The sequence below is a fragment of the Lates calcarifer genome, linkage group LG2 (assembly GCF_001640805.2).
Source record: "Lates calcarifer isolate ASB-BC8 linkage group LG2, TLL_Latcal_v3, whole genome shotgun sequence".
NCBI classification, from domain to species: Eukaryota; Metazoa; Chordata; class Actinopteri; family Centropomidae; genus Lates; species Lates calcarifer.
This window is the reverse complement of record NC_066834.1, coordinates 1,485,669-1,506,270: the sequence shown is the minus strand read 5'-3', so window position 1 is coordinate 1,506,270 and position 20,602 is coordinate 1,485,669. Positions and strand designations below refer to the sequence as shown.

The 20,602-nt window shown below is 41.4% G+C and overlaps 1 protein-coding gene across 23 annotated transcripts in view; it reads right to left on the bottom strand.

Annotated features, from left to right (window-relative positions):
- eif4g2a (eukaryotic translation initiation factor 4, gamma 2a) overlaps positions 1–20,602 on the bottom strand; it is a 73,221-nt gene that overhangs the window by 2,930 nt on the left and 49,689 nt on the right. For 6 of the 23 annotated variants that reach the window (XM_051073537.1, XM_051073569.1, XM_051073557.1 and 3 more), the window contains 12 exons: positions 2,433–2,558; positions 2,239–2,341; positions 2,022–2,153; positions 1,867–1,933; positions 1,606–1,757; positions 1,413–1,523; positions 1,144–1,326; positions 899–1,040; positions 643–806; positions 444–551; positions 197–307; positions 6–110 (listed from right to left, as the gene is read on the bottom strand). In XM_051073537.1, coding sequence (XP_050929494.1) covers positions 6–110; positions 197–307; positions 444–551; positions 643–806; positions 899–1,040; positions 1,144–1,326; positions 1,413–1,523; positions 1,606–1,689 — 1,008 coding nt within the window. In that variant the 5' untranslated portion in view covers positions 1,690–1,757; positions 1,867–1,933; positions 2,022–2,153; positions 2,239–2,341; positions 2,433–2,558. Of the gene's footprint in view, positions 1–5; positions 111–196; positions 308–443; positions 552–642; positions 807–898; positions 1,041–1,143; positions 1,327–1,412; positions 1,524–1,605; positions 1,758–1,866; positions 1,934–2,021; positions 2,154–2,238; positions 2,342–2,432; positions 2,559–3,401; positions 3,459–3,597; positions 3,705–5,218; positions 5,363–20,602 lie in introns of those variants that run through there. The other 17 variants (XM_051073567.1, XM_051073568.1, XM_051073580.1 and 14 more) reach the window with 6 other exon arrangements.

Genomic DNA, 20,602 nt, shown 5'->3' with positions numbered 1-20,602 from the left:
CTTACAGTCATTTTACGCAACTCTTCCTTCGTAGGAGGAGCCTTTTTATTGGACTTGGCAGGTTTTTCTTGAATGGGAGGAGGGTTGGTCTTCAAACCGAGCTGTGGAGACTACACAAAGAAAGAGAGGTTGATGTTTCCTGGAACCTCTGAGTATTGAATCAGTTTAATGTATTCGTTTCATGTGTAAAACTTGCCTGTCCCAGAGGGGAACCTTGGGCACTTGAAGGAATCATAGTCATCTGAGGCTGCAGCTTTGGCACTTGTCTTTTGTTCAGGATGAAGGACTGTGCTGGCCTCAGACTGATCTGGAGGGGTGAAGACACGATGTCACAGTATTATTCCACATTTCTTAGAGCCTGAACCAGTCGCAACATAAAAAAAAAAACTCAAGAAGACAAGACAAGGAAACCAGAAGTAAACTTTAAATGAGAGCTGTTGTACCTCATCAGCATTGAGTTTCCCTTTCTTGCCGAATCGTGAAGCCATGTCCTTTGACTGCATCTGCCCTGAGTGATTCTGTTTATGGTTGAAAACCGGTGATTTCTGCCCCTTTAAAAACAGATTTCACAGCATGAGCATAAATCTCGATGACTGCACAGGCTGCTAAAAATAACCTGTATAATTACATCATGGTATGTACCTGGTTTGGTTTTATGAAAGGTTTGTTTCCTGCTTCAAACTGAGGCTGGTGTGAGCCGTTGCCATTTCCAATATGGCCGTTGAAGAGTGGGTTTGTGCGGTGACGGCCCATGGTCGGGGAGTAGTGGTCCTGAATGACTCCTGGACCTGTACCAATGCTGATCCCTTCCCAAAACAAGACAACAAACATTAGACACACGGACAGAGAGGATCGACTCTGGTTGATGTGTCAGCTCGTCGTTCAGGCTGCGACATACCTGGCATCTGCCCAAACATATCAGCCAGCCCACCGATAGTTTCCCTGTCAAACTTCATCCTCGTTGGCAGGAAGGAGGAGTTGTCCATGAAGAAGTCATTCCTCATTGCATCGGCTGGAGGAGGAATAAAAACACCCAAATCCTGCAAAGACAAACCAGAATCTAAGGCGACGTGTAGACTACAGACGACATCTGTGCACTGATTTTAACGAGCGGTTCAGTAAGTATCAACCAGTCAGACTAACCTTTACTGCATCCTGACGAACTTGGTTGATCGTCTTTGGTCCGTTGTCAACGTAAGCCTTGCGAGGCATCCAGTTGTTGTCTCGCAGCTCCACCATGTTCTGCAGCAGGAAACGAATCCTCGCTGGCAGCTCCTTGTTGTTCGTTAAGGATCGCATGCGGCCAAAGTACTGATCCATCAAAGACTGGAGGGAGAATTTATCAGTTATTAAGTGGAACAAACTGGTTTTAAGACAAAACTGTTGGTGGGATGTTTTCCTCATTTACTCACCTTAGCCTTGTCATGATCAAGCTTAGGTCCAACTGTTTTCATTATCTGACAGAGGCATTCCAAATCTTCACCCATGTCCTTGAGTTGGACTCTCTTCTTCTTCTCCAAAAGCTTAAAAAGAAATAAGAGACATTCAGTATGATTTAACTGACAATCACCTCTAACTGTGTAAATGTTATTCAACAGAACTTACTGTTTTGATGCACTTATGAAGGATAGATTCGTGGATGAGGTTGAGTTTGCCAAGTTCACCGATGAATTTGATGTTGCCCAGCATCTTGATCTTTGCAATCGCACGTTGCTCCTCCTCCTCAGAGGTGAGTGGGTTGTCATTTTTGTCAAAGACTACAGGGAAAAAAACAAAACAAAAAAAAAAATAAAAAAAATAAGGAACAACTCATACAAGACGTGATGAAATTTGTGTTTTGTAGCTGTGTCAAATAAACTCACTTACTTTCAACATTTCTGGCGCGGTTTTCAAACTCATCTTGAAGCTTGGAGATCAGAAGCCTTCTGAAGGTCTGTAAAACACCGCATGTTCAAAACCCACATAAGAAACAGAACATACCTGAAACACGTGAAGTGTTAATCCTCTTTTTAAAAACTTACAGTATTCTGCTTTTGAGTGGCTTGACTTTCTGTTGATGGCTCTTCAAAGTTTGGTGCATCCTCGGCCAGGCGGAGACATAGTTGAGCGTATAACTGGCTGTACTTGGGCTCTTCAAGGGCTTTGTCAACAATCTGAAGGAACAACATAAAAGATGAAGTTTCTGTCTCAACAGGTTACAGGAATAAAAGACGAACACAGTCAAAAGAAGAAACTCACCAGCAAGATGATTCCTTTTAAGACAAGTTTTGAATCGACACCCACATTGAGGAGCTCCAGGCACAGTTTGTCAAACTTCTCAGGAGTCAGCTTATTAAGTATGCTAAAGAAGAAGAGCAATGGCCATTAATCTACCAACATTACATTCAGGTCCAACTTTACGATTTAAATTATGGATGAAAATGGAGACTCACCCTCTCACTTTCCTGAAGATCGCGTCATTTTGCCCTTTCTCGTTGGAGGAGTTGGCATCTCGTCTAGTGCTTCGAGAAGGTACCCATCTCTGAACGCTAGAACCTGGGGTTTTCCCCAGGAACTCGCTGCAACGAACACAGAACACAGCCAGCGTTACAATACAGAAACATTTATCAGGAAAACACACCCATACATCTCCGGCATCTCGCCCTGATCCACGGTGCGGAGTTACAAAAGGCCCTGTTACGCCTGACAGCACTGTTGTGTGTTCTGATTACCAAACAAATTTCAGTCGCTGCACAGAAGTGACTGTGGGAGAAAGAGTTTTTCAGAGAATGTGGTCACATTTCCAGCATGTGACACCATCATCTGCTCTGCTGTTTTGCAATCCTTCAGATGTATTAAACTGTCCTCAATAAGTTTAGCTTTAAATGGTTGGATCTGTTTTCACATCTGTGACAACCACAATTCCTCAGTTACAATTGATTATTAGCTGCTTCAATAACGAATGCAGCCAGTTTTATGTTGTACACTTTTGAACCAGTGACGTGAAGACGTTGCTCTTACATGCTGCTATTCCTCTGATTATTTTATTAATCCTTTGGTCTAAGAATAGGGACTTAAAAATACTGAACATGTCAGTGCCTGAGGCGACGTCACGTGTCTGGATTTGTCTGAACAAAAGTCCAAAACAAAGACGTTCACTTTAGTTTTATAAGAGACAAAGAAGCAGTGAATCCTGTCATCTGAGGAGCTGGAACCTGACAATGTGTTTCACTATTTTTGCTTTAAAAAGAACTCAGCTGATTATCCTCAAAACAGGAAACCACCTTCCTATCAGTGTGGGCAAAGAAGCCATTTATTAGACACCCAGTATCTCCAGATGTGCTGACATAAAATAAGTGGACAGGCTTGTGGATTTTAGAGTTTAAGAGTGTTTAAGGTGAAAGGAAAATTTAGAAAATCACCTGTTGCCGACAGTCTTGGGATAGTGCTGAGGTGCACCCCCACCTCCTCCCCCTACACTGTGATACCAAAAAAAGAAAGAAAGAAAAAAAAAAACTGTTTTAACTTAACATAAGAAAACGTGAGCCTAACTTTTATTGTGAGCTGTTTGTGAGGATTTTCAGCGAAGAAAATGCAAAGTGTGGTTGTGTTTAATACCTGAAACGAGAAGGACCCCCTGGTGCGACGACACTCTCCACTTTGGCGGCTTGACAAAGAATATCTGAAAAGAATAAAGGTCTGGGAGTGGGGCAGGAAAGAGCGACCTGGAAGTAGAGACAGATATACAGAGACAAATTAGCTGAGAGCGAGTGGCTGTAACATTAAGACAAATATTTGACAGGGTTTCTGCACAGATTACCAAATGAAACCTAGTGGTGATGGCAAGGCCTACAATTTATTATCAAACTGCATTAATTCACTGTCATTATGTCACTCCTTCTCAACTGTATCATTCCCTATTAGAGCATTAATCGATCATTTAACTCGACCTGGACCTGGGTAAGCAGCAGAAAATGGATGGATGGATTAACCTATTTAAACAATAACCCATTTATTTCACATCCACACAAATCTTACCTAAAATCAGAGACCTGGAACAAAAGTAAAGGAGCTTTTCTACAGTTTTTTTTTTTTGCCAAAATCACATACAAACACATTTATATGTAACATTTTAAGACCTGAATCTGTTGCAAGGCCCGTTTCTGATGAGCCTGAAATCGAGGCTTTAAGGCCTTGGAGACCCGCAGATACTGTGATTTGAGGTTTATCAGGCACATGACAATCCCGAGATAATAATATCTTCAATAGCAGGTTTCGGTTTTCATGTCTGTTCAATTGAGTTTGACCTAATTGTTGAGCACATGAGCGCCAACACGTGTCCGTACCAGTGAATGTGAAACGGACGGGGTTAGCCTAGCACAGAGCGGTGGAGGAGAAGCGTCGACGTTTGTTTCCAAACCGCTTTGTACTTCTCATTAACACAAGTCTAAACCCAGCCAGGCCTCCTGACCGTACCCTCACATCGAGCAGAAGTACCCGAGCTGAGAGCATATTCCCTAAATCTAACCTCAGACATGGAGGACGGCGCTGCTTACAGGAAACACTGGCCGAGGGGGGAAGCAGATTTCGACATAGTACCTGGATTACATGTGCCCTGGTTGGCTTTCTCCTGATCCAACGTCTGGGAAATTATAACTCAATCCATGCCTCATAATTACGAAATTGTTTCAATTTCACAAACACTTTTACCCATAATTACGCTTTTCCTACGGATACACACACACACCTATATATATACATATATAAATCCTCATAATGTTCAGATCTACAAAATAACAAAACGTCGTTAAAACCTTTTGAAAAACGTATTAATGTCTTCATATAAACCAGAGAAACCGGTGTGAATCCAGATATAAAGAGGACTCTGATGAACACCGAGAAGAAAAACAGCTGATTTTTATGAGGTCTTTGTTCAGACACCGGATGTCCACACAGCGACATCTGGGGGGGGGTTTGCTAAGTAGGCCGCCGGTGAGCTAACGGCTAACGGCTAACAGGCTGTAAACAACCCCCACAAACCGGGGAAAGCTTTCCCTGAATATGAAACCACCACGGGACGACTTTTTCCATGTCAACGAGTTCAGCTGACGCTAAACTCGAAAATCCAGATTGGTATTTTACACCTTCGTACATGGCAATCAAGCTAAAACGAACTTCCTACCGAACCGGTCGGTTAGCTAACGTTAGCCAGACACGGAAAAACACCGACACAGCTTACCTTTACAAACAGGACGTCAGCGTAGTTGTTGTCTTGGTAAACCAAGAGAAAAAAATATAAAGACGGGATAGAAAAGAGAGCTGAAAAAGTCGCGTTAAACCCGGTGAGGTTTTGTTTTAAAACGGCAGAGACACGACGGCTCAGACTTGGTCGTTACCGGCCCCGGCGGAGAAAGAATGCTGACTGTTCGCCTACGTCATGTGAAACCGCTTTTTGTATGGCGCCTGTCTCACGCGTCATCATCACGCCCTGCCGACGTCACGAGCCGTAAACAGGACAGGAACATTTCGCAATCCAAACCAAACCTCACTGATCAGTGATCAATAAGAGGAAACTGAGGCTGTACAGACGGTTTAACGCCTCACAGCCGCTCATAACTCAGGCGGGACTTCACTTCTCAGGTGTCCGGGGCAGAAGCTGGTTCTCTAGAGCTGAAATAATAAGATAACTGACTGATAACTCGACTGAAAGAAGATATATTGACAACAATTCTGATCAGTTATTAACACCGACATATCAAATGTACATATTTGGTAGTTTTATCAGTTTTGGGTGTAAACTCAACATTTTAGACAACAAAAGTTAACATAGATACAGGAAATAATGATAATTATTAATATTTTTCTGAACAATTAATCAGTTATTAAAGAAAATAACACACAGAAAAAATAGTTCAAAGTCTAAATTTTGACTCATTGAGTCAGTATTATGGGATGATAAGTCAAAACTTTGACTCATAATCTAATAAATGTGACTTTTCATCTCATAATTTCAGTTAAAACTGCAGTATCTCATACCTGTGCCTTATTACTTGATAAAGTTGAGTTGGTATTTTGCAGGAATTTGTCCTTCTAAGGTATTTTTCTTTTATTATTAAGTCTCCCTGTAGTATCAGGCCGTGTCTCTCCACAGGTCTCTTACTATAAGCATTGGTTCATTTCTTTATTTCGAGCAGCTGATCCGGACGTCGTCCACCTGCCTGATGTGGTAAGTGTTCCATAGATGTACACAACATGACTTAGGCTGATGTGATTCCTTGTTTAGGATTAGGGACTCAGAAAGCTTCAGTAAAAACCTCTGCCTCAGGGTTTCCTTACAGGTTTGTCATCATCTTCACTTTTATTCTCATGATTTTTAGAAAACACTGAGAGTCAGTCAAGCAAAACATTTTCATCATTTCTTTCCTTTTCCCAGTGAAAATGATCCTCCACCAGAACAGCACAAGATTGACAGGACTGTAAATTCACTTGTGAAACTTTATTGATCCTCTCAGGGAGACTCGGTGCTCTCGCCTTCCTCTGCAGCGATGTCCGAGCGCAGGGTTAGCCACAGGGCATCGACTCAGGAGCCGGCAGGGATTCAGTGTTTTTCCTCGAGGATTGACAGCTGTTGACACAGGACTCAAACCTTCCAGCCAGCGCTCAGCTGGGGTGGAGTTTTCATACAGTACAGCCACCAACCCTCCAGTTTCTGCCACAGATATGAACAGTCCCCAGAGGATACCTAATTACTTCGGTGACTACCTGACCTTTCAAAAACTAATGGAAAAATTTCCATAAAATCTGCAACAGATATTCATGGACCCCTGAGGATGAATCCTGATTTTCAGAATGATCACCTGACATTTCCCTCTGCTCCACCATTAGGACAAAATGTCTGTCTCTGTGTCAGAGCAGGTTTCAGGCTCTGTGTTCATCTCATGGCTGTTCATGACCTCTTTTATTTACACTGGAGTCAGAGCTGAGGGGTGTAACAGTTTCAGAAGAAGTTCCTGTGTACTGTTTTGAGAACATTACACCCGTATTACTGTTCTCTTGACTTGTCGGGATGAGTCACTTCCTCCATCTGCTGGTAAATGACTGCAGGGTGAGACCGGAGTGGTGACGCCTCCCTGTGGCTCAGGTTACACGGTGCCGCCCATCTGAGATAAGGCCATGAGATGAAAATAATCCAGATAAAATGCTGATTTATTACAGGAACTCATGGACTTTTACTGCGTCTCTGAGTAGGTGAAGAGCAAAGATATTAAAACTGTGGAGTCAGCACTTTTCCCCAGACCTGTTGAGACACGGTCAGACCTGTACATCCAGACTGTCTGGGAGTTTTCGCGTTTGGTGGTGAGATACAACCCACGACTCTCATGTGAAATACACAATGACAACTCTTCCTCATAATTAACCTTTCAAAACAAAAAACATCGACTCGTGATATAAAGAGTCATGTTCCCCTCTCAGGCCTAAAACTTCACACTAACAAACATCTCTACACATGATCCACATGTTGATGAAGATGCAGCTGAAAGCTCTGACAGAGTAAGAGGACCTTGAGTTGAATTACTTACAGAAATCTGATGAATATAGCAGACTAACAGCTGAACACAATAACACACAGCGACGGAGGAAGCCTGTTTATTCAGTGATATTATCTCATCACTGAGTGAGGATTAAAAGGTTACTCCCTGCAGGTATTCTTATTGACACATACTGATATACCTAATCCCATCCCTCTCAAAGATGTTTGTTTCCTGATGTTTACTTTATCATTTTTCCCCGTTAGTCGAGGGAGCATTAGACTTTCTTTTTCTATGCTTGCACTCGTTTGCTGCTTCACCCCTGAGGGGCATCAATCATTCATCAAAAGCAAAATGAAGCCAGTTGTCTGACAGTAAACACTCCACTCCAAGTTAATTAAGCCCAGTGAGCCAATAAAGTCAGCAAAGGCTAGCTCTGCACTTGAACAAAAACAGTCCAGTTTCAGTCAGAGCTCGGTTATGACTGCGGCGGTTTGCTTTGTTTCTCTTTGATGTGGGCTGTTTGAACCTCGTCTGGACCTTCAGCATCGAGCAGAGAGAGGATTTTCTTGACACCTTACAATCACACTTATGCATAAGAGCTCAAAGTGAATCGGTACTGTACTTTAATGTCATTTAAAAGGCAGTTTTAACACTTTACACTTGATGAATTCATGCAGGGAGGTTTGCAACACCAGCTCCAGTTATAAGAACAATGCCTTAAATTCAATTCAGGGTTATTTCAAAAATGTAACTTGCAAGTGTTTGGGTTGCAAGGAAACTAATAAGATGCCTGGAGACTCATTTATAAAGATGTGTTGAAGTTCATTCTTGAAAATCTTGACCTTGGAAACAACAGCTGACAGTCTCAACTCAGACGTACAGTAGACTGCAAAGTAGGCAGTTTCAGTGTTTACTCAGATCCTGAGTGGAGGTTGTGGGGAGATGTTTTTGCTTGTTGTTGTTTCCAAAGTCAAGAACGATCTTTCACTTTCAATCGTTTTCCCAACTTGACATTGAACGTCTCAGTGATTTTTTATTCACTTTTTTTTTTACGCATGAATGAAAGATTAAAACCTGAACATGTTTGAATTCATGAGCGGCCGACAGTGACACCTCAAAGGGACTGAATGTGGCGTTCAAATGCCCTTGAGTGAAACATCCCTTCAACATGTCACTCTCATTTGACTGGACTTGAACAAAACAGATCCGCCCCCATTGTGTCATTAAAGCTCAGACTGTGCCGTGACATCCACCGAACTGATTCCAGAGACAGGCTTGTGAGAAGTCGTAGATCTGCTGAGAGGCACACTATAATAATTCTACTTTAAAGGAGCATTTATTGTCTAAAGGAGCCTGATAGACTGCACAATTAAGACACTATAAACTGTGGAAGAACCCAGGGATAGGGAAGTTACATAAAGGCTGCTGATTACGGAGTACACCACGACCCAAGGAGAGCAATGACAGAAATACAAAATGACTGTGTTCCTTGCCAGAGGGACGTCAATAAGTTCAGCAAGTGATAAAACTGTGGCCTTTGTAATCGGCCTGAAGGAGAAAAAGTATGAGGATAAGTCTGGAGCCTCCAAAAAAAGACAGAGGACTTTGATGAAATAAAAACGAACTCTTCAGATGTGAGACAGAGCGCTCTGCTGAGTGGGAGCATGTTGCAGCATCCATCTTGCTCCAGCTTTATCTTCAAGCATCGTGGTACGAGTGTTATGCTGCGGGGAGGCTTTTCGTTAGCAGGGACTGAACGCTTTATCTGGATAGAGGGAACAATGAATGGAGCAGCAGAGCCTCCCTCAGTGTGCCATGGATGTTAAAGTGGGGTGATGTAACAGTGACACTGCAGAAAGATATGAAAACCCTCCCAAAGCCTCCACTAAAACACTGTGAAACGCAGAGAGAATTCACTGAGTTTAATACTTCTGAAGCTCCATTATATGTTTTCCACGGGTTTGTGAGTTGTTGAGTGAAAGGAGAAGTTAAACAATATCACAAAATGCACATTAGAAATGTAATTTCAGCACAGAAGAATAGAAACCAGTGTGTGACCCTAATTAAAGATCATAAAATTCACAGTATATTTCCATTTTTCAAGCCTGGGCAAAGAAAAAATGACAGCCCTTTTATACAGGAATGAAGGAGCTGAATAAATGACTCATGAAAACTGAGAACTAGTTTAGTTTTTTGAATGCTGAAACCAGCAGATGGCGCTGCAGTGCTTCCTGCAACTTTTTCTACTGTCAAAGTCAAAGGCAAAGTCACGATTTGTGCTCACAGCACTGAATGTAAAGGTCAGAGTGAGACACACACAGAGAGCTTTAAGTCTGTTTGTGGTGGTCAGATAGGTGTGGAAACAGTCTGTGGGGTGTATGGTGAGAATGCAGGATTCACAGGTGTAACCGGTTTCATTAACGCCGACTCAGCTTCAGTCGCACACCTGAATTAAATGTTGTCGTTACTGTCTTTGTTAGTTAGACCTGTCTCAGGGGAAATGTTCTGCTGTGAGACAGAGCTACAGTTTGTGTCTGCTGTCACTGTTCACAGTTAATGGTTTGATGATTATTTTGTTTTTTATTATTTCACCGTCCAATTTGGAATTACAACATTTATAAATAAAAAATGCTGCAGGGTGTAACTAACATTTGTACATATGAACTGTACAATACAAGATGTTCTAAATGTGACAATTGTAACCATGAATAAATTGTTCTAATGTGGCCGTCAACTATAATTCAGGCCGGCCACAATAATGGATTTCCTTTTTTGGAGCAGCTTAGTTTTGTTTCATTGCTTCTGGGTCTTTAATGCTGTGAAATTGATTGAGAGAGACCCAGAAGAACACACACATACGCAAACAGACACATCTGTGAATGTCTGAGTCTCACACTAAAAATCCATCTGTAAAAAACAAACAGCAAAAAAACAAGTGTGTCCAGCTGCTTGTAGAGTTATATTTCCCTGCCTTTTGTTTTAGCTGTTAGTCTGACACAATGTGCTCATATGAGTATGAACCCTTCAGGAGTATCGTACCTCCAGGGCAGTGGTGAATGGGTCAACAAGTTTAGAAATCATCCATTAAGGAATCTGGACAGCAGGAGAAAAAAAATCCTCTTTGGAATGCAAATTTAATTGACTGAACTCTCGGCATACAGAACATGAATCACATTAAGAACAACCATAGCTGGGCTGAATTATTCATACACACTGGCCTATTGAATCCCCTCCCCCAGGCAACACCCACCCCCTATAGCACAGTAAATGTTGTGGTAAAAACTTATAGCGCTCCCCTGACTTGCTGCTGCCGCCTCTCACTCATCACATGAGGGTATCCACGCTCGCCGTCTAATTGGCTCTTATTTATTGCTGATGGAGAGGCTCATACGTGGCAGATATCAGAGCACATGAACATACAGAACTGCCCAAACCTGCCTGTGCTGATAGTGTGTTTGATATTCTGAGCACACGCTGCGTGAATATGCTGAGGTAGAGCAATGGTGGCTGTCCTGTGAGCCAAATTGTGTTGGGCTTGAGGGACCGTCTGAGTCATCAGTGACAAACCCTGTGTCTGATTCCAGCTTCGCTTACACTCAGACTGGGCTCCACCTGGGGGCCTGATGATATTAGCATGAGATTTGCTGGAGAAGAGAGCGCTCCCTGGGGGGAAGTTAAAGTGTTTTCTCTGTAATAAGCCAAAAGTGGAAAAGAGACCAAATACCGAACATCCAATTTTGTGCGACGCTAAAGCAGTTTTGTATCATGAAAAATATTCTTTTTTTAAATCAGTGATCCAGATCCAAGTGCATACTGTGCAATTTAAGTGTGTCTATTTTTTCTTTGATGGTTTAAGATGAATATCTCAACAGCTATTCTTTGGACTGCAGTGAGATCGGTGCATTACGATGCTGTGAAGACAGTGGAGATGGTTACAGACTGCAGGAGGAACACAGCCCCACCCACACCTATCATCCTGTGGGAACCATCATCAGCCAGGACCTCAAGTGGAAGCTGAACATCAGCTCCCTCCCCATGAAGGCCCAGCAGAGGATGGACTTCCAGTGATGGTGCATTTCTACACCTCCATCACCATCTGGTTCACTGCTGCCACTGCCAAGGACAAAGGCAGACTGCAGCATGTTTTTTACTCTTATCTTTAGTTTAGTTTATTATCACTGTTACTGAGACAAACTCCTGGTATGTGTGACTCTGATTTCCCAGAGAGCCGGTGTCAGAGCTCCTGAGAGTCCAGGTCGTGCTGAGTAGGATGGACACCAGCTGTCATGTGCACTCTCCCTGTGACCTTGTTTGGGACCGTGTCCTCACCCATCGAGACATCTTGCAGCCAGAAGGTGGCCGAGTGCTCGTTCCCAAAATAACCTAGCCGACTAATCCAGGTGACAATGCACTGTATAAAAGCCCAGAGGCATCATTGTGAGACAGACAATTTCCTAGAAAAATAGAGGAGGTGCTTCTTCTCCTGTATGGACCCAGTCAGTGTAATGTACTGTCTGCCTTGGGTGAAGTCTGCTGGCATCATTCTGTAAGGACAAAGAGCTAATGCACTGGGCAGCAGAAAAACATCTTCCCTCAACATCCAAACAAGTAATAAAGTCATTTATCAACATCAGTCTGTGGCAGCAGCACTGGAGCTCAATGCTGTGGTCTGAGTGGAGAGAAAAGGCAGCCAATAGAGGTTTATTAGCTTCTCAATGAGAGCTTATTGCTGCTTTCATATCAGAGGAATGACACAGCTATTAACAGTCTTAAAATACAATATGTTTTTATGGCACTATTTAATGTGGCCAGCTGCTTTTAGTCACAAGTAATTACACAGGACAAAATGTTGTTTAATAGAAATGTGATTGTAGTCAGCCTTCGGGTCTGCACAAACATATTTAGCAGCTGGATGACTTATTGTGGCACATAACATCCTAAATATCAGGTATCATGTCTCAAAGTTTAACACTCAAAAAGAGACAGAGGCTTTCTCATGTCATGTCTGTGTTGCTGCTCTGTGCGCCGCATGTCAGGAATCATTACTGTTTTTAAATGAACTGGTTCCATAGGAGTCCAGTGAATAACATATTGTGCATTCAGAGCATGAAATAGTAATAAGAGTGAATAAATTTTACAATATCACGGAATAACATGCAGAAAAAAATTCACACGTCTGAAAATTTTCTATGAACTCTTAATGAAAAAAAAAAATAGCTCGGAGCTGAGTCATTTCATCACTTACATCCTTGAAAAGCCCGAGCTTAACTCTGCTGAATAAATAAATGAATGAATGAATCAAAATACTTACAGCGTTTTATTCAGATGTTACCTTGAGGGGAGTAAATATGGAGAACATGTAGAAGCATATAGACTTTGGTGATTCATATTTCTGCCTCTCTGTGACTTTCTGTTGAGTTTCTGTTCATCAGCAGATTTTAAAATGCTGGAAATAAGCAGCTAAACTCAGAGTATGAGCAGGAACTGTTCCCACTTTTATCCTCTGGGTGGAGACGTGGTGCACAACAGGTGACGCAGCTGGATACAATAGCTGCTTTAATCATATAAATATTGATTAGATGCATTGGCATTCCTTCTGTCTTGCTTGGACCGACCACTCAGCATTAACTAATAAACTGAACCAGGCAGAAGTTTCAGAGAAAGCGCTGAGACCATCACTCAATCACCCCCTCCCCCTTTCCTCCGCTGGACGGCGTTTTCACCAAATTGCTGAATATTCATTGTCCATACAGTGTGTACACTGGAGTCATCAATATTGCTGAAGTCCTGGATTTTGACTACATTTCGCACCATTTCTCTTTCAGACCACGTACTGTTAAAACTGTACAGTAGCTGCTTCATAATGCTGCTAATTGTACATCACGTCAACATGTATTTATGTTAATCTGCATCAAATTATGGAAATTATGTTCATCCTCTAAGAACTATAGGCACATATAATCATATAATGTATTAAATATCTCAAAGGATTTTCACTGAGATTCTGATTATGGGATTTATTATAGTTTAAAGGAGTTTTTCCTGTGAATTAAAGGAGGACTAGATTAGTTAAAGAACTTCTCTTTCCTCCCATCACCCATCCAGCTTCTCTGTGCAGGTTGAGGTGTATTGGCACTGATAGCTAACTCCCACATGGTACAGGCTTTAGTTTTGTTCCTGGAGCGCGTTACACGTGTTGACAGATGTCTCCCAGCATAGGCTCAGTCAGGGATAGATCCCAGCAGAGTGGAGTGACAAGGTGAGGACTCAGCTGAGCAGCTGGGAGACAAACTCCATTCAGGCTGAGGTAATATGACCAGGCCTGAGACCGTCTGCTCAGCACGGGGAGAGCTGAGCCGTGCTCCTGTCTGCCTGCCTATCTCTTTATCTGTCTGTCTGTCAGTCTGTCCGTCCTGGTACTCACATCTGCTCTGGGAGGCACCAGAGTCCTGTCTGCAGTTTCAGTCTGTCAGCATGGATCAGAGTCATTGGAGCCCAGGCCTGAAATCTACCTGCAGCCTCAGTGATTTACGCAGCCCACCTTCAGAGTCAGAAACATAGGAGAGCCCTGCCTCCCAGTCTGCCATACTGCCACAGCCCTGGAGCAAGTAATACCCCTTCACTGACGGCAACCATCAGGTCCCACATACGTTCTGTGAATTGAAAACCAAATATTCTTTAATCGCGATGCACAGACACATCATCGACTGTAGTTGATTTTCTGGCCTCGGCTGGACAGTAAAGTTCAACATGAGCTCCTGTTAGCGACCATAGATGTTAGCGATAACATGTGATCTCTGAACTTTGGTCACGGCGGAGTCTTACAGAACAATAATGGTTCATTACATTAGGACTTTCAGATCGTGATCGAATCAAATCGTGAGCACAGCACTAGTAACAATATACCTACTGCAGCTGTCAGTGTTTATCCATTACTTTTATTTAACTAGTATTTCAACTTTTATCGATTTCAGAAGTTATTTATATTATCCTATATATATATATATATATGTTGTCTCCATGCTTTTAGCTAATGGTTTAGTTTATTACTTTTAGCCAGATGTTTCAGCAGCTCATTCACCAACTACAGCTAAATATTCCTATTTACCTTTACTTTTAGTTAACGACAACTATTTATTCGTTATGTTACGTTGTTATTTCATCCATCACCTTTACTGTTAGTTAGCTAAATTAGCTAAGTGTTGAGTGGCCCTTTGGAGCGAACAACACTCCACCATTGACCCAAATCAGCCACAGAAAACACCTTAAAACCAGCCAAACCCATGGCATTTATTAACAAAAACATATCAAAACAACCAAGACTAAATCAAGACGAGAAAAGACAAAGTCAGAGGAACAAACAAGCTGAGAGGCAGCATGTCCAGCAGTCCCACAGCAGAAGCATCTGCCCTCTGAAGGACTTCACTGACGCCAGGTGCAGCTCATTGACAGCTCATCAGGAACCAAAGGTGGGAGCACCATGAAACATGCAGCCGTAACACCTGCAGAGGTCAAGGGTAAAAGTATATGTAGGAAACATATCAAAACATACATAAAACATGTAGGACCTTCCAGCTTCATATGAAATGATTTTCTGTCATCACTAAGTGCACAATCAAGGCCCGGCTCGTTAGGTTGGCACATAGGCAATAATCAATATCAGAGATTCAAGGAGACTCCGGCAATCAATTCCTTCTGAAGCTCAGAAGATCAGGGGCTCCTTTAGTCTCCTCATGCTCAGTCAGTATCATGCAAAGAGGCTGAAACTTAATCATGCAGAGTGTAGAGTCGACATGAGTCAACATCAAACGCTATTTAGATTCAAGAAACAGACGTCAGGGAGACAAGTGAGTTTAGGATTTATGTTGGACTGGACAGTTTTGATTGATCACAGTTAATTTCAGCAGCTATTGTACATCTGAGGAGAATTACACTCATTGTAATCTCAGAACCTGAAGGTAATGGATGGCCATTATTACCTGGAAGAAATTGCATTTTAGACAATCTGCCTGTGTCTAACAGGAGTCAGTGATGGAATTATGAGTGAAAGAAATAAAGAAATAAAGCTCTGTGTTGCCAGTGAATGACTATGACTATAAAAACACTGTGGAATATTTTGCACAAAATATTTACTGTTAAACTTATTTTTCTCTCCAGATATGATGTGATCTTCTGCTCTCTGACATCTCACATCATTAAATCTCACTGTTAATGTATTTAATAATTCAAGGGATGAGCCGTTACATTAAAAACATCTCATTTAGTGAGATATAATCTAAGAGCACCTGATAAAACAGCTGCAGTTATAGTGAGTAAGAAATGAATGCAGGAAGACGGATGCCATGATGGTGTCACACAACACGCAGCATCCTTTAGATCACTGCCATTACTGCACATTGTCCTCACAATGACACTATTGTGTCGGCAAGATTCTGTGTCACTTTCAATAGCTATCAAGTAAATGCTGTGGACTCTGCCTTACTCATCCCTTTGAGTTCAGTTAGCACAACACACAGTTTGACAGCATGTGAAGCTGTTCCCGGGCGCTGTGTTACGCTGTCGGTGTGGTATGGCACTGACTTGTCATATCACTTGTGGTCTGATTTTGTGGATGTTCTATGCCTGCAGATATCCAAGCAAATGTGGCAGGGAGAAAAAGAAAGGCTGCTGTCTGTACTTTTATTTATTAATTTATTTATTTATTTTTGGAAGGAAGCCCTGTAATGTAACAGCAAGTTGTGAGCAATAAAAACTAAATGTTACGTGACGAGTACAGACCATTGCCTGTAGCTCTTGATAAATACCCAAAGTACATGAGTGCCATAACCAGAACTCCATGGGCCTCCGTCATGCTGCTGTGGTGAAAGAGAAAAGGACAAAATGCTCCTCTGGCTTTGACACCACACTGAAACAAGACAAAATGTACTTGAATTTCATCTGAACTTTTTTAAAAATCCCATGAAAAGACTAAAACCGACAATAAACAGAGCCAGAACCTGATGCAGCTCTGTGCCTTAAACCATCAGACTCATCAGTGATCCTCACCAAACTACATACATTATGTATTCAGTTGTTCCCAATAGTCTGTTCTCTTCATCTCATAGCTTTCCTCTTGGTTCCACTGCTTCCTGTTTATATTAGAGCTTTTATCCAATCAGATTTCAGCCCTGTGTTGCCATGGTAACAGAAATCTGCCTCGAGGCCTTCAGAATCAACAGTTCAGGCTCCGGTGATTTAAAATAAACAGCGATGAAACTGCTTGGATTCTTTAACCAATCAGATTTGGAGTCGGTGAGACCATCTAACAGGCCTACCATGACGTCGATATTTTCATGTCATCTGATTGGACGGTCAGAGATCGTAGTTGTCAGAGCTAGCTAACCGCAGCTATAGCTGCTAGCGCAAGCTAAAAGACGTTAGTATAGATTTAATAGCTGTTTTTTTCAACCCACACTGACTAAAGGAGGAGGAAGAGTTCAGAGACTCTGTTGTAGAAGTTTATCTGTGAGTCTCAGCTCAACAATAAATCCTTTTCTATCGCTGTGGAAGCTAACGCTGAAAGTCGAGTCTGTTTGAATTCACTTTAGAGCTGAGAATGGCCGCTCCACAGAAGCAGGTTTTTTGTCTTCAAATAATCAACAGTTCCGGTGAGTAAAATGCATTTTACCTTTATTTTATTGCTTAAGTTTTTGTCATTTAATGACAAAATAATATATAATAATATATACTATTGAATTGTGTTCATTGGGCATTTATTCTGGCTACATGACCTGTCTGTGATGCAGAGTTCAGTTATACTGTGTTTCTGTATATTGTTGATGGTTTCTATAGCTGTGACTTCATAATGACGGTTTGAGGAGGTGGGTTCATTCAGGTAGAACACCTGTGAACTGGCCAGGAGCTGGGTGCTGTAGACCAGAAAGGAAAGACTTGTCCCTTTACTAACTTGGTCACAATGGGGACAAAGTGAAATGTAGGTTATGTTTAAACTGGACAGGGTAATGGATAAATGGGAATCTATACAGTGGCTTCATTGTTCATCATATTTATTCCCTCAAGCACCACCTACCCTGACTTATAACTTCATTTTGTAACCTGTCTTGCTTTTCAAATATTGGTGCAGCTTCTAAAGCTTCTTTTGAATCTAAGAATAGATAAATTACCGTAGAATGTACAATAAAAGGATTTGTGACATGCAGGCAGCAAATCATGTTGCCCGCTGCCGAGAGACTAAATGCATCCTTTTAGGAAAATCTTGTTCCTGGTGATATTAAAAATAAACTCACATCACACTAATCCCTCTGCCCTCTGTTGGTGCTGAAGCTTGTTTATCAGGAGGGGGTAAATCTACTGGGACATTTTGGCGCATGGATAATCAAAACGGTTTTTTACAGCGCTGTGAAACTAATGTAACTGAAACAATGGAATGCAAACATTTTGGTACAGAAAAGTGGCTCACATTTGCACACTACACCCACCTCTGTTAGTGAGGAAATTGTGTGAATAAATGTCTTCTTTGTTCTTGTTCATTTCCTTCCCCTGTTTTACTAAACATAACTGCGAGGCATGATGATAACACTCCTGTCAGTTTTATTTCTTCTTAACACCCTCTGTGATTTTCTGTTCTTGTTGTGATGTGATATCTTCTCCTGAGCTCTCAGGTCGTTTAAACACCGGCAGGCGCTTCAATCAGCCAGTTTTCAACAAAACAGGGGTCCAGGTGTGGACATTTTGTTGATGACAGTTTGTACAATGTACCTGACAAGAAAGATAGTTGAGTGGTATGTTATTATCTGGATGTTTCATTCATTTTAAATCGTCCTAAAATTTGATCTCTGCAGCTTCATCAGGCCAGGCAGAAATGTCCTCTGAAAAGTGCTGTTTCTAATTATAATCGAACAGCTATTCCATATTTTGTTTGTGGACACAGCTTCATTATGACAACATAATACGTTCCAGAAAAAAAATGAAACAAAATATAGAGCATAAAATAGCTGGCCTGAGGACATATTCCATCATTTCCATTTATTTTGCAGCAAACTACTGAACACAGTGCAGTTTTTGGAGTTGCCAAAAAACAAAAAGCTGTCTGATCAGAGTAATTAAAGTGGTAACTTGTGCTAATTGCTCACCTCCCTGTAACCTTTTAGCTGAACTCCATGTTTACTCTATCCTGTCCCATAAGAAATCCTAATTACTCGCTCAATTTACTTATGAATATTCAGTGAAATGTCAATGCCAAACATTTTCAGAAGAAAAGGTCCACAAGTGTTTTCATCATTGTAACAAAAGCATAATTACAAGGGAAGCTATAAATTTCTAGCATACAGCCAGAAGCATTTAAAAACACAACATAAACATGGTTTTGTCCTTCTGGAGAGATTTAGAGTTCATATGAGCTCGAACCTCGAGCTCCAGTGGCAGCAGAGAGTAAACAATCTTGGAACATGACAGACCGGTTTGAAGGCAACCTGGCAAAGTGAGGAACATTACTGCCCCTTCAAAACTTAATGATACCTTGCTTTTTTCTTTTAAACTGCTGAAGTTGTACTCTCCTCCTCCACAGGCCTAATGTGCGATTTGTGTGGTGTTAGGTCAGGAGCTGCGACATAATCTCAAACTGGTTCAGCACCTCCCACTCATTTTACTGTTGTGACTGAATCAGCTCCTTCGATTTGGAGCTCATGAGCCTCCTCGAGTCCGCCGTGCTCCATTAAATCTCTAATGATCCTCTGCAGCTTGAATTAAGAATCCAATATAACTGTCAAAAACAGATGTTTATCAGGATACAAAATCTAATAATGTCATATATAATAATAATAATATAGCAGAATGAGCACTTTTATATTGAGCTGAAAAAACGTCTGTGTAGGACTTTAAGTAATAAGGGAGTTAGTGTAACATGCTAATTATTGTGCTGTGGACAGGTTTATCTTCTTCTGCACTCAGAAAAAAAAAAACCTTTAACTCACATGATCCTCAGGGACAGATTACAGATCACACAAACTGTGACTTTGCACCATGAACACTGACTACAGGATCATTTCACCACCTTCTCTTGTGCGTTACATGTATTTACTACTAATTTTCTATTTTTTTCAGATACGTCCTGAGGAAGTCCCACAGCACAGGACTGAAGTTCCTCCCAGCAGCCAGTGGAGCTGTAGGCAGTGGAGATGTAAGTAGAGGAATTAGCATTTTAGTGTTGTAGATGGTTGAGGTGGAGCAAATATTTGGAGCTACTTAACATAGTTCATTCAAAACCCAGAAAACAGTCAAGAAGTGCTACTGTCTTCAAATGTCTTGTTTTTGTCCCAAACCGGACATATTCAGCTGATCTTAATGTTAAAACAAAGGTGGAAAATTCTCTTGTGATATCATCAGATGTTTGATCATATTTTTGCCTGAAAAGCAGTCAGTTAATTTGCTGTCATGCAACCAGTTGACGAATCTACTAATCACTGCAGCTCTGCTAGTTTGACCTGTTGTATGTACTGTTAGATAGCATCATATTTTATAAACTCTTAATATGTCTTGAGTGGAAAATTTTAATCTGGTAAAAATGAGTAACTAAAGCTGTCAGATTAATGTACTGAGTAGAAAAATATTGCCTTCTCAACAGTAATAAGATCAGATAATCCTTTATTAGTCCCACAATGGGGAAATTTACATTGTTGCAGCAGCATAAGTGATTGAAAAAGTTAGAAAGACATAAATACAAGTAAGGGCAAAAGTAAAAACAAGATAAGGCTATAAAAATATACACAACAGTATAAACATGACAATGTAATAAAAATATTAATAGAAGAGCAATATACAACTTTATACATAGACAAAAAATGAACTAAATACAGATATTGCACATTTTGAAATGGAATTTCACACAGTGAGTAACTGGTAGCAGCTGTTTGGGTTAATTAAAGTGCAGAAAAAAAACCTAGTGAAAATGGTCCATTGAGTATGTGGTGAAACTAGGAGCAGTGCTGGTTGTAGAGTCTAACAGCAGCAGGAAGGAAGGACCTGCGATACCTCTCCTTCACACACTTTGGGTAAAGCAGCCTATCACTGGCTGTCAGACTGTCCTGCATGGG